Source organism: Cyprinus carpio, chromosome B18, assembly GCF_018340385.1.
Source record: "Cyprinus carpio isolate SPL01 chromosome B18, ASM1834038v1, whole genome shotgun sequence".
Lineage (NCBI taxonomy): Eukaryota > Metazoa > Chordata > Actinopteri > Cypriniformes > Cyprinidae > Cyprinus > Cyprinus carpio.
In genome coordinates, this window is record NC_056614.1 from 17,973,360 (window position 1) to 17,991,983 (window position 18,624).

An 18,624-nucleotide genomic window follows, 5' to 3' on the forward strand; every position below is an offset into this window, starting at 1 on the left:
AATGTTATGAAGTGATGACAATACTTTTTGTATGCGAATAAAACAAAAATAACAACTTTATTTAACAATTGTTCTCCTCTGTGTCACCACATCACCATAGCTCAATTTTGGCGAATCTGAGCTGTACGCAGGCAGTGATTTCTTTCAAATCAAAGTGTAAATGTACATAGAAAACGTATCCTTGTGGCACGGGATCACCAAATTCTCAGATTCACCAAAATGACGCTACACTGATTTGGAGAGACACAGAGGAGACAAACTGTTGAATAAAGTCATTATTTTTGTTTTATTCGTGTACAAAAAGTATTGTTGTTGCTTCATAATGTTACGGTTGAATCACTGGCAGATGGAGTATTCTGACGATGCTTTTCATACTTTTATGGACCTTGACAGTGTAATTTACTTGGCAGTCTCTGGGACAGTCACAAGCCTCCCTGTTTTCAACCAAAATATCTTAAATTGTGTTCCGAAGATGAACAAAGCTTTTACGGGTTTGGAACGACATGGGAGTAAGTGATTAAGCACGAAATGTTCATTTTGGGGTGGAGTATCCCTTTAAGCACTGAATACTAGCAAGCCAGCTTTATTCAAGCCGATATTAATTTTCCTCTAATTTGTTTATGACTTAATTAGAGAGGATTGTTGTTGACATAATGTAAGAGTATAGTTTTGTTCCCGTAGAACTGACGACAGTTTATCTGACAATTTTTCAGATGTTAATACTGTAGATAATTATACAAATACACTCTTTTTTTGAGAATTGTGATTTAACCAAGAGTGTTTTTAATTAAATGAATTAGACTAATGAAAGTCAAAGTTGTTAAATATAAAACTGGAAAATTTAAATATGTTGACAACTACGTACAATTTAAAGGAATACATTTGGATATGTCAAACGAATTGAGGTTAGCATTAAATAACTGCCAGAAGTCATTGTGTCACTACAGGAAATGTTTGGTAGCACCCACAAGCTTCATTCTTCAAAGCTGACATTTGACCTGCTTTAATGCGTTCTTGTTCTTGATGACTGTAATACCTGCATGACAGCTCTGGCCTGGAAATGCAAGGCGTGTTTGGAAATTTTGCAAGATGTAGATTAGCCACTTTCACTTCAGTTTGTCAGTTCCATATGAAGGGTAGCAATATCCTTCTTGAAGAGCTAATTTCCACACACTTTGGTCCTGGAAAACAGCCTATATGAAGCTAAAGTTTGTTTAGACAACTGCAGGCTATATATAGGTTGAACTCCAAGAAAAGTATAAATGCTAGTGCTACTTGTTTGAGCAGCCTAACCGACAACATTGACTCCAGCAATATTGTGAGATTGGGGTTTAACTACATTTGTCCAACCAGTGGAAGATGGGGAAATCGCAGAAAGGCAATTCCATTAGGCAATGTTAGTGACACATTTTAACTTAAACGTTCAGTGAAAATCCTCCCAGGATGTTGGTCATGAGGATAATACATATTAATTCTGATCTTTGCAGTCCATAAGAGGAAACGGCAAAACAATAACCACTTTGCCAGCAGTCTTGGTTCTGAACATTTCCTATTCATTCATTTTCTTCAATATGATGACAACATTCCTAAAAAGTCATGAATTTAAAAACATGCTTAACATATTAAGAAAAAATAATGTTGCACACAATGCAATTTAATGTCAGTTGCAAAGTAATATTATATAGTTTTAGGTTTACATGTTGATAAAAAGCAAGTTCCACATTATCAGACAAACTAATAAGGTCAATGCACAGTAACAACTAGTTGGTAGAGTACTTGTGCGCTTCACTCATTCTCACTGATGACCTGTCGTGGAGCGGGAAGCCAGCATCACCATCAGCTGTAATTTAGAATGAGCAGTGAGAAAAATTCACAGAGTATGAAAAAGATAGATTTATTTACTGGCAAAATAGAACAAAACAAACAATAAAACAAATAAAATTAGAGATCAGGACTAGCAACAGTACAATGTATCCACAGAGATGTTTGGCTTTGCTTCACCCTATCCTTGCAAAAAAACAGAAATGCAGACATACAAAGAACAACAGCAACAAAAATATTGACTTACAAAAAGAGAAAAGAAGACACTGATGTCTTCTGAAGAACAACACTATCTACAAACACTGAAGATTAGCCACAAGGTTACAACAGCCTTTTTCATTCCATTTTCTTATAAGTCATTACAAAATGATAATTATGACAATAATCTCCTTATAATAACTGTATTAATTGCCCTGGTTCCTAGCCTGATATTCAATGCAGTGTTGACTCCAGTGTTTGCAACTGAGGGCTTCCAGGTTAGGAAACAAAACTTATGATCTCACACATACTGTACAACTTGTATCTATCTTTTAAGAGTACTTGATAAAAAAAAAATAAAAATAAAAAACTAAGTGTGACTTTTATAACCTGGCTTGATGTGCGTGTGCCAAGCCATCCCTTCAAAAACAAACAGGAGAAACACTGCAGTGACAGGAAGAAACAAACAAGACTTCTAAAATGAAATCTGGACTTGTTATAACTTATCCAGTGGTCATGCACCAATTACCAGAACCTTCCTGTATCATACTCAAGGTAGGAAAAATGTAAGGGAACAAAAAAGGGGTAGGGGTGGTGCAAGATTAGAATAAAACAAAACCTAATATTTGAACATAAAAGTTAGTGTTTTATCTGAACTGAAATGCAAAACGTCTTGGGAAACAACAACAGAACGAACAAAAACTTGCTCTAAGGGTTGCGCATTTTGAGCAAACCCATCCCAGAATTGATCAATATTCCCAACCGCCATCCAGCTCAGCGTTCCAAATGCCACATTTGCAAATGTCCATCCCACAAACGTGGCTTTCCGACACCTTCAAGGGCAATGAATGTTGCTCTCAAAAATGTAGAATACATTATTTAACTTATATAGTATTGTAGCATAAAATTGAGAACCCATGAGTTCTGGTCGGACGTGCCAAGCTCCAACCAATAAGTTTTTTTTTTTTTTGATAACTACTCGGAACGAACAACGGCAAAAATTTCCCTAGGTTAGCTACTCCCCCGTCCCCCAAGCACAACTCAAGGTATCCTGCGGTGTATTGAAATGTCTGGTTTCATGTTTGTATGTGTGTGTATGCATTCAAGTATGCACGGCTGTTAGTCCTCAGCACATGGATATGGTGACGTTGATGCCCAGGTTGCCGTTCTCTGCAAACAGCTGAGCAATGGAGGTGTCAAACACAAGGCAGTCACTGTTCATGATGGCGGTGGCGATGCCCTCGTGAATTGAACGTGGCGTTGCTTCCCAGGTGAGTCGCCGCCGGTGGCCGTTCAACTCCAGCCGGTAGGCGAAGTTTTCCGCCTGTTTCCGTGTGCCGATCAGCTGCACGATGGCAAAGAACTGCTGGTGGCCGTCATATTTCTCCTGCTTCTCCAGCACAAGCATAAAATGGAAGCCGAAGCATGACTGCATCATGACCCAGTCCACCGCCCCAGGCAAGTTGATGTCTGTGGCCAGGAAGACAATATCCTCACCTTGTAGCGTGGTAATGGACTTGTGCTGGTGCAGCAAGTGGGGCATGACGGCGTCGAGAGATCCCTGCCACTTGCAGGAGGCGCCAGGACAGGGGCAAGAGTATGGCCGGAATTCACAAAGCTCCTCGTGTTCAGCCTTGTCTGTGTGCGGTAGGGTGACTTCGCAGCCCGATGAGGCATACTTGCATGGGAAAAGCACTGAGTTGGCCACTTTCTCCATGGCCAAATTGCGGATTGAACCAAGAGGGCCTCTGCAGGTGGGGCAGCAGGTGAGTTTGGGCCGGCAGTTGCTACAAACCAAATGGCCGCTCTGGCACTGCAGGATGGGTGGCAGCACATAGTCAAAACAGACCGGGCACTCGAACAGGCTGGCGAGGTCACTGTTGGATGCGGTGGTGCCCGACAAGGTAGGGACGCGCTGAGAAGGGGGGCACTTAGAGGTTCCTGTGGGCAGCGCTGTGGCAGTCTGGCGACTCATTTCTGAAGAACAGAAGGAGACAGAGAAGAAAGTTAGCATGGCTAACACAGACAGCCAGAAGGAAATGGAGGTACATGCATTTATACCAAAACCATCCAAACTCCATTATGCATGACAACAGAGATCAGCTGGCATCTAATGCACTGACCTGCGCACCTCTGCATCCTGAATATAAAGCTGTAGACATTTTAAAATGTAGCCTTGGGGTAAAAGGTACACATTTCTGCTGATTCAACCAGTATGAGCTCCAAATAAAGCTATGAAAGAGTCTCAGCAGTGCTGAGGCCTGTTCTTCCTGAGTGGCTCATAGATATAGTCGTCTAGTGCCACCGATAAGTCAGACGTGGGCCTCTGGGGAAGGCTTGGGGCAGCTATTTCTGGCCAGACTAAATTGCACAGATCTCCACGCTTCATTTTTTTAAAAGCCAGACATGGAGAGTGGACTCAGAAGACCAGAGTGTATATCTGCTTCAGGAATGTTCCTATGGCAACAAGCCGCATTGAGAACTGTCTATGTGTATGGGAAGAGAGAAGAATCGGACTCAGGGTGCAATCTTTCCTAATGCATGACAGAAGGAGGGTGTATTATAACCTACATCTACACATCAGTCAATAGGAAGCACAAGAGCAAATGTAAAATAGCACTGGGGATCAAATGAATCAATTAAGAGACTACAGAACAAAGGAGCAGCATGGCAGGATCAGAGCACAGTATACCGTCTCATATGGAGGAATAAGGACAGTGCCAGCAAAGTGGGTGGGGGTTTGGATAGACGACGAGCTCCGTGTGTGTATGTAGGTGGCTTAGAATCTGCTAGTAAACACATCTGCTCTGATAAAGCCCTAAGTATTTTTAGCCTCCTCACTGAGCAGCTCTCCGAGTATAACAACTGAGGCCAAAATTAGCTAGCACGACGTCCTCAATGCCTTTCTAGGCTTGTAGTCAAAGACCAGAGGATTAGAAGTGGCAACAAATATATGTGGATGATTAGCATGATTTAAACATGTTCCTGGATCATCATCCTTTGGTCTTGGAACATTTCTATCAACCAGTCAGAAGGAAAAGGGTTAGACTTAGGTCCTAGAACAACAAGGAATAATGCAGGAACATGTTTTACATCACTCCAAAGCAACACTGTATTCAAGATATATTTGTACATCAATAAGCATCGAACCCATAATCTTGTTATTGCTTGCACAATCCTGTACTGTTACAGGAACACTGCCTCACTTGGGCAAGTCATGTTGTGCATGTATGAATGAATGTATGATTCTTGCTTGAGTGCATGACATGTGTGGTCAAATCCCGGACAAGCCCCCAAATTGTGTTAGAACTGTAGAGAAACATTTTACAGGCTATCACCTGGGTACTTATGTCAGGGGTGTTATAGAGGACCAACGATCTGCAGAGTTTAACTCCAACTCAATTAAACACATCTGAACCAGCTAATCTAGGTCTTTAGGATTATTAGAAACTTCCAAACAGGTTAGTGCTGAACTCTTCAGGATGTTGGCCCTCCATGTGCACTTATATCCAGAGCAGTTGTCACTGATACAATAAAAGCAGCAAAGATAGTCTGTCAGCTTGACGTTGAGCCAAAGAGACAGCAGGCCAACCTCCCACCACGAAACAGTCGGAGCGGCTGATGGCTGTTGTACATTACTGTTACGACATTGTTGCTCCATTAAGGTGAGGTTTTAATGACAGCTGAAGTGATGCATGTGTCTCACTAAGAGGAAAAAGTGTAAATGAATTGGAAGGGAAGGGAAAGCAAGCATATATGTCCTGACAAGTTTAGAGTTGGAGTTTGAGATAGTGCTTGAACTGTGAGAAAGAATTATTTATGGACGCTGACTTTTATAAGTTGTGCTTGGCAGGCAAAATACGCCTCTTCTGCCAAAGCTAAATATCAATCCATCAGAAATTTGTTTCTTGAGGGCGGCATAGAAGCATTCCAGAGCAGCATGTTCATGTTCATCCGACTAGTCTTATCTTAAATTAACCTTCAATGTAAAGAGCAAAAATAAGTGTAAATTCATCAATGCAATGTTTTTTTTTTTTTTTTTTTTTTAATTCATATAATTTGGGTTATTCTTTTGGAAAGCTATAATGTATAGTGTGACCGTTTGCCATTTGTTTTCCTATTTAGTCCACTGTGCCAAAAGTAAGTCTAGAAAACACTCTGTGGAGAAATTATATGGCACATAAATAGTAGACTTGGGTTTTAAAAAAGTTGACTTACAAGAATTGGTCTAAAACTCTGGAAGAAAGTAAGAGTGGTAGAAGCCCTTGTGGCATTGCTGAATTTTCTTTGTAAAGTTCTTCACCTGGGAATCAAAAGAACTGTGGTGCGTCTCTTTTCTCCAGCAGTGCTGAGCTGCTGTGTCAGTGGAAAGTTTGCAGTCCATCACATATAACAGGAAATCCTGTAACCCCAGAGGAAGTGGTTTGAACTCGTTGTCTTCATTGTCAGGTCTTCTAATGGTGTTAGGAAGACAGAACAAAAGGCAAACGGCAATGCAACTGGCCTACACTGCACAAGCTGAAGCTACAATACCCAAGACTGTTATTTGTGTGTCTCAGGTAGACAGTTAGGCCAGGTAACTTCAGTACATCAAATCAATGGAGCCTCAGCAAAAACATCAGCATTAGTGCTGAGCTGAGTCAAAAAAAAAAAAAAAACTATGACAAGTCATAGTCAAGTCTTAAATCCAAGACAGAAAAAAAAAACTCTTAAGAAAGTATGTGACTAAAACACTTAGCTATGCAAGGTCAAGACACGTTTACAGCTAGTTACTAAATAAAAACACATCTGGTCTAATGGCACTGTCAACTGAAATCATTGTTACCACTACAGTAATGTAATGTAATATAAGAACCCATAGTATGTACAACTGCACAACTTGCTTTCAATGCTTTGGCCAAGGATTTGCACCTGCATTTGTATACTTTTGTCCAGTATGTTTCCGGGGTTACAGAATTCTCCAAATCAATGGTTACAGAGTTCAAGCCAACCCAACACTAAAACCTGAGTGAACAAAGCTTTTGGTTTCCACTGATTAGAACGCGCTAGAACCCATCAAAATAAAAGTTTGATTTAACTTGAATTTATGACAAATATATTATCATTGTTCAATGTACTTCAAAGTTAAAACAACAACAACAATAATATTATTTATAATAAAGAATTTATTTAAACATTATTTTTAAGGAATATCATGTTTGTCCATGTTTTAACTTAGTATAGCCTACCTCTGTTGTGCAGTACTTTGTCAAAAAATAAAGTTGTTAAATTTTCATTTGATAACATTTTAAAACATTAATTTAAATGTTAAAGTGTGATATAGATATACATAAGGTGTATAGCTTTTTTTTTTTTAATTGTTTTTTTTTTTTCAGAAGGGAGACTTCAATACTTTCATTAAAATGGTTTCGAGTTTGTCATAATAAAGGATTTGTTCACTCAAATAACTTGTTCTTATTCTTTTAAGGGTCATTGTTACTGCTAAGAATTATCGTTTAATATATACCGTGAAACCGATGTTATTTTTGGAGACGATTAACCTCATACCGTTACAACCCCTACCATTGAAAGGAGTAACACAATATACCATATACCACACCCCCCACCAATAGCATACAAAGCAAAATCTCTCCAAGTCAGGACATAGATAATTGAAATGTATTCACATCTCAAATATTCTAATGTTTGCTGATGAATTCAAATATCAAAACCTATGCAACCTAAGATCGTCATGCCTGGAGCATGAGCTGAGACTCCACATGTCTAGTAAGAAATATGGGCTGGTTTCTGACGAGACATGACAACATGAGTTGAAGGTTTTGAAAACAAAAAATTCTCAAGACATATCTGAGATGAAATAAGTGCATTGCTACAATACACAATTGAACGTTCTCATAATTCAATATTGTAACTGATGCAACAATCAAATTTTATAACTACACTTAAAAGTAAAAACCTAGTTAAAAATCAAGAAGCAGGTTCTGTTCATTTAAGGGCACTGATTAACTAACTATTGAAAGGCAAAGAAACAATTTCATAGTGAAAATATTCACAACGAGCAAATGAAAGAGTTGATCCTCTGCATCTTGTTTAAACGGTACAAAGTTGCATAACTAACCTTTGTGACAAACACCTACATTAATTAAACACTTGAACAGTTTCTTACAATGCAGCACTTTGAAAAGCATTAGGCAGAACCATCTAATATCCATTCGCAGCCTCATAAACTGACCATAGCGCTAATTAATGACTTAGAAAGGGTTAGCAAATTTCAGTTTTATTAAACTCCAGCTTGGTGTTTAATCAGGTACAGTAATAATGTGGTCTGCTGCCAGACTCCATGGAGATGTTTGTGGTCAAGCGCTTTGTTCACTCAGTAGGTGTTACCATTGAATTTAAGCTTGCTGCAGCCTTTGTAATGTGGTTAGCGTTCTCCAACATTCTGTAATGGGAATTAGTTTTATTCCTGAGATCTGAAAGCAGTACTCAAAATGGATAATAAAAGATTTGTGGGTTATTAAGATTTACAATTAGAGTTTGACTAGCTCTTTCAATTCCTCTATGAGGCTTATATGTGCTATGGAAACAAGCTTGTACAGTACACATGTATGACTGCAGAAGGGGTTTGTGGGATACATTCTGGGACATATTCCAATAAAATGAACTGCTTTTGGTCTCGTTTCATTTGTAAACTGCGTTCTTGAACACAGTTCTCTGGAAGAAGTCCTTATAAAATTGATGGAAGGCATAGACAAGAAGTTCAGTATGCAGGGCTCTGGTGGATGAAGAGATAAAGGCCAAAGAGATGGTGTAACCCACCAAAGTTAGTTTCTTAGGAGATGGGCCACTTTGCAATGTCTAATAGTTGCCTGTGGTAACACAGGCTCAGAGGGTCTGGAAGTCTGATGGTACAGATGTGTCCCGCTTTCCGGATGGGGACTGAAAATGAATATAAGCACAAGCCCTTATCATCTAGCTTTCCTCAGATATTTCTCCATTCACTAAGAAGCCTTGCACATCCCCATGAACTGAAGCTGAACTAAACATCAGCTGAACATGAAATGGAGCATCACATCCAAGAAAAACCCAACCCTGTTGCAAGATTCAACGAACCTACATTTCCAAAGGCCTGCACATTGGCAGTAGTCTCTGTTTGGATAACCTAAACATTGCATGTGCTAAAAATACAATAACAGAACTCACACAGTGAGAACATGAAACTGAATACTTGCCTTCGTCCATATGATTCCCAAGTACGTCTTTCTTCTTTCCTTGAAATGTGTGGACCTCTGGAATGATAGAGAATGCAAAGAGAGAGAGCGAAGGTTTGGTTAGTCTTGTAAAATACAATGAAGACACTCTAGATCTACCCATGTTTGGTTTCCAACTGTTAAGCTGCTTTTCTGGTTTATTTTATGAGTGTTTGGTTTTTCCACAAAGAATAAAGAGAGGTGAAAATCAGGTCTCACAGCTAGCCCGTTTGTTCATTGCGTAACCCCAAAATTTTTTTAAGTGTCACTAAGCTCCCATACCAACTAAACAACAAGTACTTAAATGTTGAAAATCCTTCTTAAAAAAAAAGAACAAAAACTTTGTTCTTTTGTGACTTTCTAAACAACATAACACAACTTTTGTTTTTTGTTTTCTATAGCAACTGTATAATAAATTATGATAACAGAAAAGTCAATGAAACTGGGAACAATACAGGTACAAAACAAGTAGAACAGATATTTCTTCATACCATGATGTAGAGAAACAGACACACCCCTCCAACCGACCTCCTTACAGTGGCCCTATGAATACAGCTTTATACAATTTTTAGCCTTTCTAACGTAAAGTCTGTTAAAGATGATACGCATGGTGGGCAGGACTAATGCACAGCACAACAGCGTCTGGGCTTCACATTGATTTCTCCACATTAGGCCACACTTCAATATTTCATCAGAAGCCATTCAAAATGGAAGGTCGATCAATATGCATTAAAGTATCTGGTGAAATTTTTCAGCAGTTTAAGAGATGTAAAAGTCTAAATCTGGCAGATGGTCAATATCATGGATCAGCATGACCAAAAGCAAACAGGGACTTAAAAGCTGATAACTCAATTTTGTTCTGATATCAACAATCGTAATTGACTCTTCTGCTACTATGAGAACCTCATGATTAAGTTATGAATCCATTCATGAGTCATACAGTGACCTGTCTCGATGTACCAAATCTCGGGATCAATTCTATTTCGTATAAAAAAAATGAATGCAGAAAGACATGAAGGTTAGTAAATGAGAACAGAGCTTTCATTTTAGGGCAAAGTGAATGAGAGACCAATAAAATGGTCTTCCTCTTAGTTAGTGAAGCTGGTGGTAGTAAACAATGCAAGCATGGTTCTGTTACCTTTAGGTTTACTAGCAGTTCTGGCCGCTATGCAAGAAAAGAGCTTGATCACCCCCTTCCATGAGTACACAGGTTGTAGTCTAATAGTAGCCGACATGGGGAGCAGATTGACTCTTCATCATGCTCTTTCCATAAAAACAAAAGGGCCCGTATGAGAGGGTCCCTCCTTTTCCGTTTCACGCTTGTTTCCTACAGTCTTCTAAGAGCAGCTTAAGATAGAAACACAGCTCCAACAGTTCGCCTAGGGCCACGGTAAGGTACCCCCACCCCCAACCCCCCAAAGGAGGAAGGGATGAGTCCCAAAACACCTACACTCGCACAATATGAGTAAATTCCAGCAAGTGTTCCTCAAAGTGGAGAGCAATAGATTTGTGTTTTAAAAGACTTTCTCTTTTGTATAGAACAGCCCAGGATGAGCCTTAAGAATGTCCGTAGAGCAAAAAGTGTAAAACAAAAAAAACAAACAAAAAGGATTTGCTGTAGTCTAGGAATGTTACACGAGTAGATCCAGATTCCAGTGCCTGGAAGGAGACTTCAGCAACAATCTCCAGAAAGAGGCAAAAAGACTAAAAACAAGGTTAAGGAGTCAAGTTGTCAGGCTTTTCCCCCTTTATAAGCACATTCCAAGACTACTGGACCACTCCCAGGACTTTCAGAGTAACCCGTTGGCTCTCCAAGTGAAGAAAACGGAGAGGGAAGAAGCACGCTGTTTCACAGAGGAGCAAACTCTCAGAACTACCGCAGAAGGAAAGAGAGGGTCCTGCCTGCACAGTCACCACTGTTGCCTGTGGACTGAGGAATCAAATGTCAGTCTGAAGTCAGCATGCTCGCTCTCTCTGGTTCTCTCTCTCTCTCTCTGAGGAGGAGGAGGAGTGGGACCGGTTCATGGGCCCAGCCGTGTCAGATTACACAGCTCCACCTCTTGCCACTGCCTCTATTCATGTCTCCAAGACAAAGAGATTTTACAGCATGGCACCCATACGACAGCCGGCAACTTAAACAAAACACTCCACGATCACACACGCTGCTCATAAAGCAGCACTAACAAAACCACAAATACTGTGCAGTGCAGCTTTACAGGCACTTTAATGCCTTTGTAAGTAGAGAGAGAGAGTGTGGTACATTACAACAAATTCAATACAGCCAATCTTAACTGCTATAAAGAAGCTCAGCGCCACATATACCACTAAGTATCGCCTCTCACCACTACCCAAAATACCCCAGCGCACGCCCAACATGCCTAGAATAAGGCTGATAAAAACAATCTGACCTTTCTGCTCTTGAAACTGACATTAAGGCCTGGACAACAACCCCCATCTGCGTTTCAGTGTGACACTACCGGGCTCTGACTGTCTCGTGTGACCTTTGGTCCCTTGCCTCCGTCAAAACATGCCCTGTAGATTTAGCTAGTGATAACATGGCAACCAAAACATTAAATTCCACAAAGCTGTGCTCATGAGACGTCATATTAAAATCCTGGCCATTACAGTCACAACAAATGGTGTTCATCTTTAGGTTATTCAGACAGCCTTTTCCTATTTATGTAAAAACATCTGTTAATCATAGAGCTGTGAAATACAATGATGGACCTACAAAAGAAATGAAAGCTTTTGAAAATTATCAAAGACCATTTGCAAAGTCTTTTGTTCCAATGTTGCAACATTATCATTTGAAAGGGCAGATGTGAGGGGTTCACGCATGTAAAATGGGTTTTGCTCAGTCCTGCCTCAAAAACAGTCCCAACTGAAACACCTGCAGGCATCTTGTTCTGTGTTAAAGGTGCTTACTGTAATTTCTCACCAACCTGTCTGCACGGATACAAGGAAAAATGCCTTGCCATGTCAAAAAGTAAAATAAATAAATAAAATAAAATAAGTCGTCTTATATGACAAAAAGGAATATCTTTTAAACACGGTCACTTGACAACAAAATTGTATTATAAACCTAATATCTATTCAGCTGACTGAGTTTCCCCAAATATTTAATTCTTTAAATTTTTTGTCCTTCATTACAGTATTACAAAGTATGAATTTTAAATCCAGAAACAGAAAACAGATCACAGAAATGGTATTATCATCTCCTGAATTCGTCAGTACATTTTTCACTGACTGTATGAACTGCATCTGTTATGTTTTTTATATTTTTGAGTAAAATTATACAACCACAGTGACAAAGTGTCATCACCCATACATAATCTTCTAAACAAAAAAAAAAAATCTAATATAATATTTTTTATTATATAATAATAATAATAATAATAATAATAATAAAAATAAAAAAAAAAACTAATCAAAATTCCAGACTGATATATAAAAGGACTCATATGCTCCCTTGATAGGTCAATTATAGTTGAGCTCTAGAAAACAATGCACCATGTGCTCCACACTGCCCCCATGGGCCCAGATCATATGCTGACAGCAGAATGATTTGTTAATGGTACAAATCTCCAATCAACACAGGACAAGCAATTGTAAACAAAAGGGCTGAGGCTAGGGCAGAGATTCTGCCCAGCATTTCCATCTTAATGAGGGCTCATGCATGATATTTACATGCAGGTCATAGTGTTCCAGGTACAATAAACAGCAGAGCTCTACTCCTGTATAGTCGGGATGCAAAACAAGTGGAATTTTCCAGTGGAATACAATTTAAGAAGGAAAAAAAAAATAATCAACTATGACTCATGCTGAATCTACGATCATCAGTGCAGTTGTTTTACGCAAGATACAGATCATTTTGTCCTAAGCCTGTCTTAATGGAATACTTTTACACACTGCAAAAGCATTCTAAACACATGCATATAGCATACAATTTGGTGTGAATATCAACAAACAGAACTGAATTTACCTCAGGCATACAAATCTGGGGGGTATTCCAAAAAGCAGGTTATGATACATACGCAGGTATGTTTGAGGATAAGCAAGTGGATAAACTCAGCTTTCGGTTCCAAAATCGGAGGTTACTTTCAGGGTAAGTAACCATAGTAACTTGCTCTCTGAAGATGACCTGCTCCGGAGCAGGTTATGTTCCAGGGTTAGTTCACTTCAGCGCACGTGTGATCTACTGATGAGCCTTCAGTCAGTGTGACATATAGCGCAGATCATTATATAATATAAAAATATATAATATAATATAGCCTATTTTATATTATATATCTATGTATATGTATGTGTGTATGATATGGTAATGATGAAGCGCTAATAAGTAATAAATAAGGTAATATATTTTTCTAATATGGTTATTATTTTTTTTATTTATTCATGCTGGCGCCCTCTCGTATTACAATAATGCACTCTCGACATTTGGCATTAAAATAATGCCAAAAACTGCCTCAAATGAACTATAAATACGAGAACAAAGTTGTAAAAGCTGAAATCCACTTCTTATTGGTTAAAATGAATGAAGACTATGTTGTGTTTTTCATGAGCACCCATGGGATCGGCACCTATGGCAATTAAAATAAATGTTGTTTGTAATGATCGGATTCAGCACTATGATAAATTTTTTATGTACATATATATTCATTTATTTTCGTTGTTACGAATGCCACAAAATTTAAATGATTTTATTTGATGGGAAGTAAAATTCATGTTAGTGTTTATAATGTTTTTTTCCCTCCAACGTTCGTTTTATTTAGACCTATCCAGTATTTAAATTTTATCTGAAAGTAATTGCACACCTATGCAACTTATGTTTTTTGTTTTGTTTTTTTTTCTTGGAAAATCCTCTCCCCTGTAAGGGGTCCCTGGTCCCAAAAAGTCTGAAAACCCTTAATCTAACGGACTACATCTGCACGACCATCTACAACATGCTCATCTCCAATTAGGCCACTCACTTCAAAAGCTTCTCCATCTGAAGACGAACAGGGGGAAATAAAGCATAACATGCACACTTCATTAGCGATTCAATCCCATCCATTATCTATTGCTCTTCTCTAACATATCTTCTACATGGACAGGGTCCATTAGCACTCTATCCTGTAACACGATATACAGCTAGAGCTCTGGGCAAGGGGCTGTTTAGGTAACATGCAACTATAACCATTCAATTGCTGTGGGCACCCAAGACAAACAATGAAGCATTTAGTGCAATTGTGTTGTCATTTACATTTACGTAAGAGGGTTTGAGTCTCTGCTCAGTGTCAAAATTCAAAAGCTGTCTTTCTCAATCATCTTCACAGGCCACAAATGTCAGATTCTTGCCAATTAAAGTGTGCATATTCCACATGCTGAAAAGCATACTTTGAATTGTCTTAGACACTGCACATCAGATGAATAAATGACACAAACTAAAAAAAATCAGCATGTTCTCTGCTCTTTTGCAAAGCAGAATCTCAGAGCCAATCAAATCTCAAGTAGGCTAATAACAATAACACTATTTAAATGAACAAATGCACAATTATAAGAAGTAACTGCAACAAATTAATCCAAAACATGCTAAGCTAGAAATGTGCAAATTGATTGTCAAGGAGAAAGAACACTGAGACGCAGTGGGAAGACTGAATCCACCCACCTCCATGCATGTACACAACACAAACAATCAGGCTTCTTGTCTGCTTCCCTCAGACAGATGGTCTACCAGAATTATGATACTGTAGCGATTATGCAGGAGACATATTGGTGGCAAGGGGGTAAAGAGAACAGTGTTGTGTGTACGCAAGTATAAGAGGTGGAAGAGAGATGCAATGGACCAGAGAGTGTGAAATGGTCTATCCCTGCTCTATACTCCTGTTTTAGCTATTCTAAACAGGCTCAGGTTACCTCACCATTACCCTGAAGCTGTGGAGTCTAATTCTAAAAGACAGATGCCGTTTCTGTGGGGGGCAACCAAGTTCGGCTGACCAAGTGTGTGGAGCTGCCCCACAAAAACAGATTGAAAACATAAGTCACAATAAAATGACTCCAGACATTGATTGAAATGACCTAAATGTCCCGACAACCACATGGTTTTTTAGGCAAATACTTAGTTGCACAACACAGCACTAAGTTGAGTTAGACGCATAAGTGGTTTAATTTTTTAAACCGATATTTACACTTTTCATGGTTATATTGGGACCGCCAAAATAGAATAACACCCAACAATGCCATTTAAAAGGAACAGATGTCATGCAAGTCAACATATGTTAAATGTAGGCATTAGAAATACCAATAAATAAATACTATTAAATAGGTAGACTCATTTAGAATGCAAAAATAAATGCATAAGGCAATTATTTACTAAGTATATTTTCTCAAATAATAATAACAATCATTGTTATAATTACTGCTATTACCGGTTGGTGAAAAAAGATATTGGTTAATCTCTGCTTGAAATGGTGCATGAACATGTCCTTGTGAACATCTTCCTAAAGAACACGAATATCTCTAGAGCAGGTGAACCAGCAAAAGTAGAGATAAACAATCAATAACTTTGTGAAGAATGATCCATAACATGATCTCTAGTTCACTGTTGAGGTGTGTGGGGAGAATAAAAGAGGAGGATTGCATTTCCAAGTACCTGGACACACAGAAACACAAATCTAATGTGTCCCATAGCCAAAGTAGAAGGGTTTATGCATTTTTAACCAGATGCCTTCCCAGGCATTTTCATCAAACCAATAGAAATGTCTACGGGCAAATAAGACATCCCAGATAGATGCAGGTTAGCTGTTTAAAATAAACAGCCTTAAGGTTTTCTTAAAACCTCTATTTATTCTATGCATGAAAATATCAAGTTTGTGGCAACACTCCAGTATTTACAACAACCTTACCTTACCTTGATAGTAGAATAAGGTTAGTTACAGAAGGGATTTGACCCTATCCTATCTATCTATTGCTTCAACCAGCTGCAACTTAACCTCAATTACGGTAATCGATAGGGGAGGTGCTTAAATGGATCTTTAAGGATAAAGAACAACAAAAATAGTACAGCTAAATTCAGACTCCCAACAAAGATGCAACATCTCCATGGCAAATCGTAGCTGCTTTGTAAACAAAACGGAGTGATGTGATGATCTAGCAGCCAAGTTCAATGCGTCTGAGAGCGCGGAAGCTTAAAATAAATACAGTGGGTAGCAAAGACATGGGCATTCATGACATTAAGCTTCTTTAGGTCTTAAAGCAATTACATGCACACGATTTTACAGTAACATCTTAAGTCTGAGAGAGTCGTGTAGACTAGAGACTCCAAAACAAACTTCTATTGACGGCTAGCTTTGTGCATGTTTTGTTTATGACTGATTTCTAAATCATCACCTTTACAGATTATATTGACAATGACACTGAAAAAAAAAGTTACTAGATCACATGCTGACCCAGCGAACGCTGTCTCTGTGTATATAACTCATGCGTTTATTTATGCCAGGCTGCTTTTGCACAGCACTTTGCATGTTGAGATTAATACAGCATCTATCTGTCAGTCAAGTCACCTCACTACGGTGAAACACTCCAATACGATTCAATGTCAATGAACGAGGCCTCAAGCCTGGGACTAAAATAATAAACACAAATGGCGTGTCTGCATCTATGCATCCTTCTATTAAAAATAGAAAGCACTGCAATAGTTATATTTCATTTCATCACATAAACAGCGAGTCTCGTTTAGCATAAGCATAGAAAGCTAGCAAAGCCGGGCTAATAATGGCTAAGTTACATTGACCAAATTTTAGCGCTTGGTAGAATTAAAAAACATTTTGTGACAGGTTACGAACCACACCAGGACTCATAACGTGTTAGCAGAAAAATGGGTCAGATAAAATGTGTTTTGATGAGGAACACAGCAAAGGGGTTGATAGCATGGTCGGCTAGCCGCTTTTGAGCTAGCTAGCAGGCTAAGCCTAGTAAAATCAACAGCAGAGCCATTATCCTCAAATGAGGGATTTAAACACTGCACTTACCTCCAGAAAAAATATCCTTCTGCTGCCAAACGGAACAATTAAAAAAGAATCCACTACACGCAGATCCGCGTTAGGATATACGTCCGTTAATCGTTGGATGTTTGTGTTTCCACATTCGCTAAAATAAGACGCTGCTGTCGCCCGGCAGTCGCGGTGTCGCGCACTGACTGAAGCTGTGTGCAAATATATTTTTTCACGGGAGCGCTGCTACAAAACTACGTGAACGCGCTTTATTCACATGAACGCGGGAAGGAGAACAACGTTGGGTCAACAACAGACGAGTTATGGGAATACCGTCTCGTTTCCACGAATCGGTTCTTTTGAACAGCTCATCCCAAAGAGCCGGTTCAGAAAACTGTTTCAGCGCTTCTTTTAAGCAACGTGATCCCTGACATCCTAAGTGTAGTTTAAAATATTCGAATAAAATCAGATGTATATAAAGGCATTCTGTAGCTTTTTATTATGCTTTTAGATTTTATTAATATGTGATTGTTCTGTTGCGACCAGTCAGATCCCGCTCACGATAACGACATATAATTTGCATTTACAATAGCCCACTACATTTCATGTGAATTTGATTTCATTTAAATGTATTTTCTCTGGTAAAAAGTTCGATTGTTTATATAGAATACCATTTATTAAAACCAACTCTGTTTCACATGTTAAAACAATCACCACAGCACGTTTTATTTGTAACATTTCTAATATTCTGCTTTTAAAGAAACCTTGCCCCATCAGTCCTTGATTTAAAAAAAATGTAAAAAAATACTACATTGGGTCACTGATTCATTCAACATTAATTCCATATACTTTAATCAAGTTAGACGCCATATTGCATTAAAAAGCGGATGAAAACGAGGCTGTGTGAGGGATAGACTTATGATAGGTCCATGCACTGTATAAAGGCACTAGATCATGTAATTCTATCCAAACTATTTTAAGTTTTGTCCAACAACAGGTAGACAAAACATAAACAAATTATTCCTATCAGTTCTGTAAAAAACATATCCTATTCAAAAGAGGACGTCAACAAAATAGTTGACCACTTGAGAAGACTTTGTGTAATGTACAGGATTTCAATGGATTACATAAAGGTAACAATTGAGACCAATGTGTGCAATAAAGGTGTGTCAGTGATTTAAATAATCTGTGACATTCTGTAATTAAACAAATAGTTCCTTTTCCCATGTCAGTCTATTTTTTACTGCCTACTTAAAAGTTTTTAAATTATTTATTGATGGAGGACTCCTGAGAGTTCCCCATCTAGAATGAACTGAGATATCTTTACCTGTCACTGCTGAGTCCTATTGTATTACTGGTGACCACTATTAACTGTTCTACGTGTC

General features: G+C 38.6%; 1 protein-coding gene across 3 annotated transcripts; it reads right to left on the reverse strand.

Moving 5' to 3' along the window:
• Window positions 1-1,878: 1,878 nt before the first annotated feature.
• Window positions 1,879-17,538, reverse strand: siah1 (siah E3 ubiquitin protein ligase 1). Of its 3 annotated transcripts, XM_042744150.1 has the most exons (4): window positions 17,279-17,538; window positions 9,252-9,308; window positions 6,323-6,421; window positions 1,879-3,996 (listed from the first exon to the last, which is right to left on the reverse strand). In XM_042744150.1, the coding sequence occupies exon 4, from the start codon at window positions 3,992-3,994 to the stop codon at window positions 3,146-3,148; it is 849 nt and encodes a 282-aa protein (XP_042600084.1). In that variant the 5' UTR covers window positions 3,995-3,996; window positions 6,323-6,421; window positions 9,252-9,308; window positions 17,279-17,538; the 3' UTR covers window positions 1,879-3,145. The 3 variants fall into 3 exon arrangements, with proteins under 3 accessions (XP_042600084.1, XP_042600083.1, XP_042600082.1); XM_042744149.1 differs by lacking the exon at window positions 6,323-6,421 and having other exon boundaries at window positions 17,279-17,529; XM_042744148.1 differs by lacking the exons at window positions 6,323-6,421; window positions 17,279-17,538 and adding an exon at window positions 10,408-12,204.
• Window positions 17,539-18,624: the final 1,086 nt, after the last annotated feature.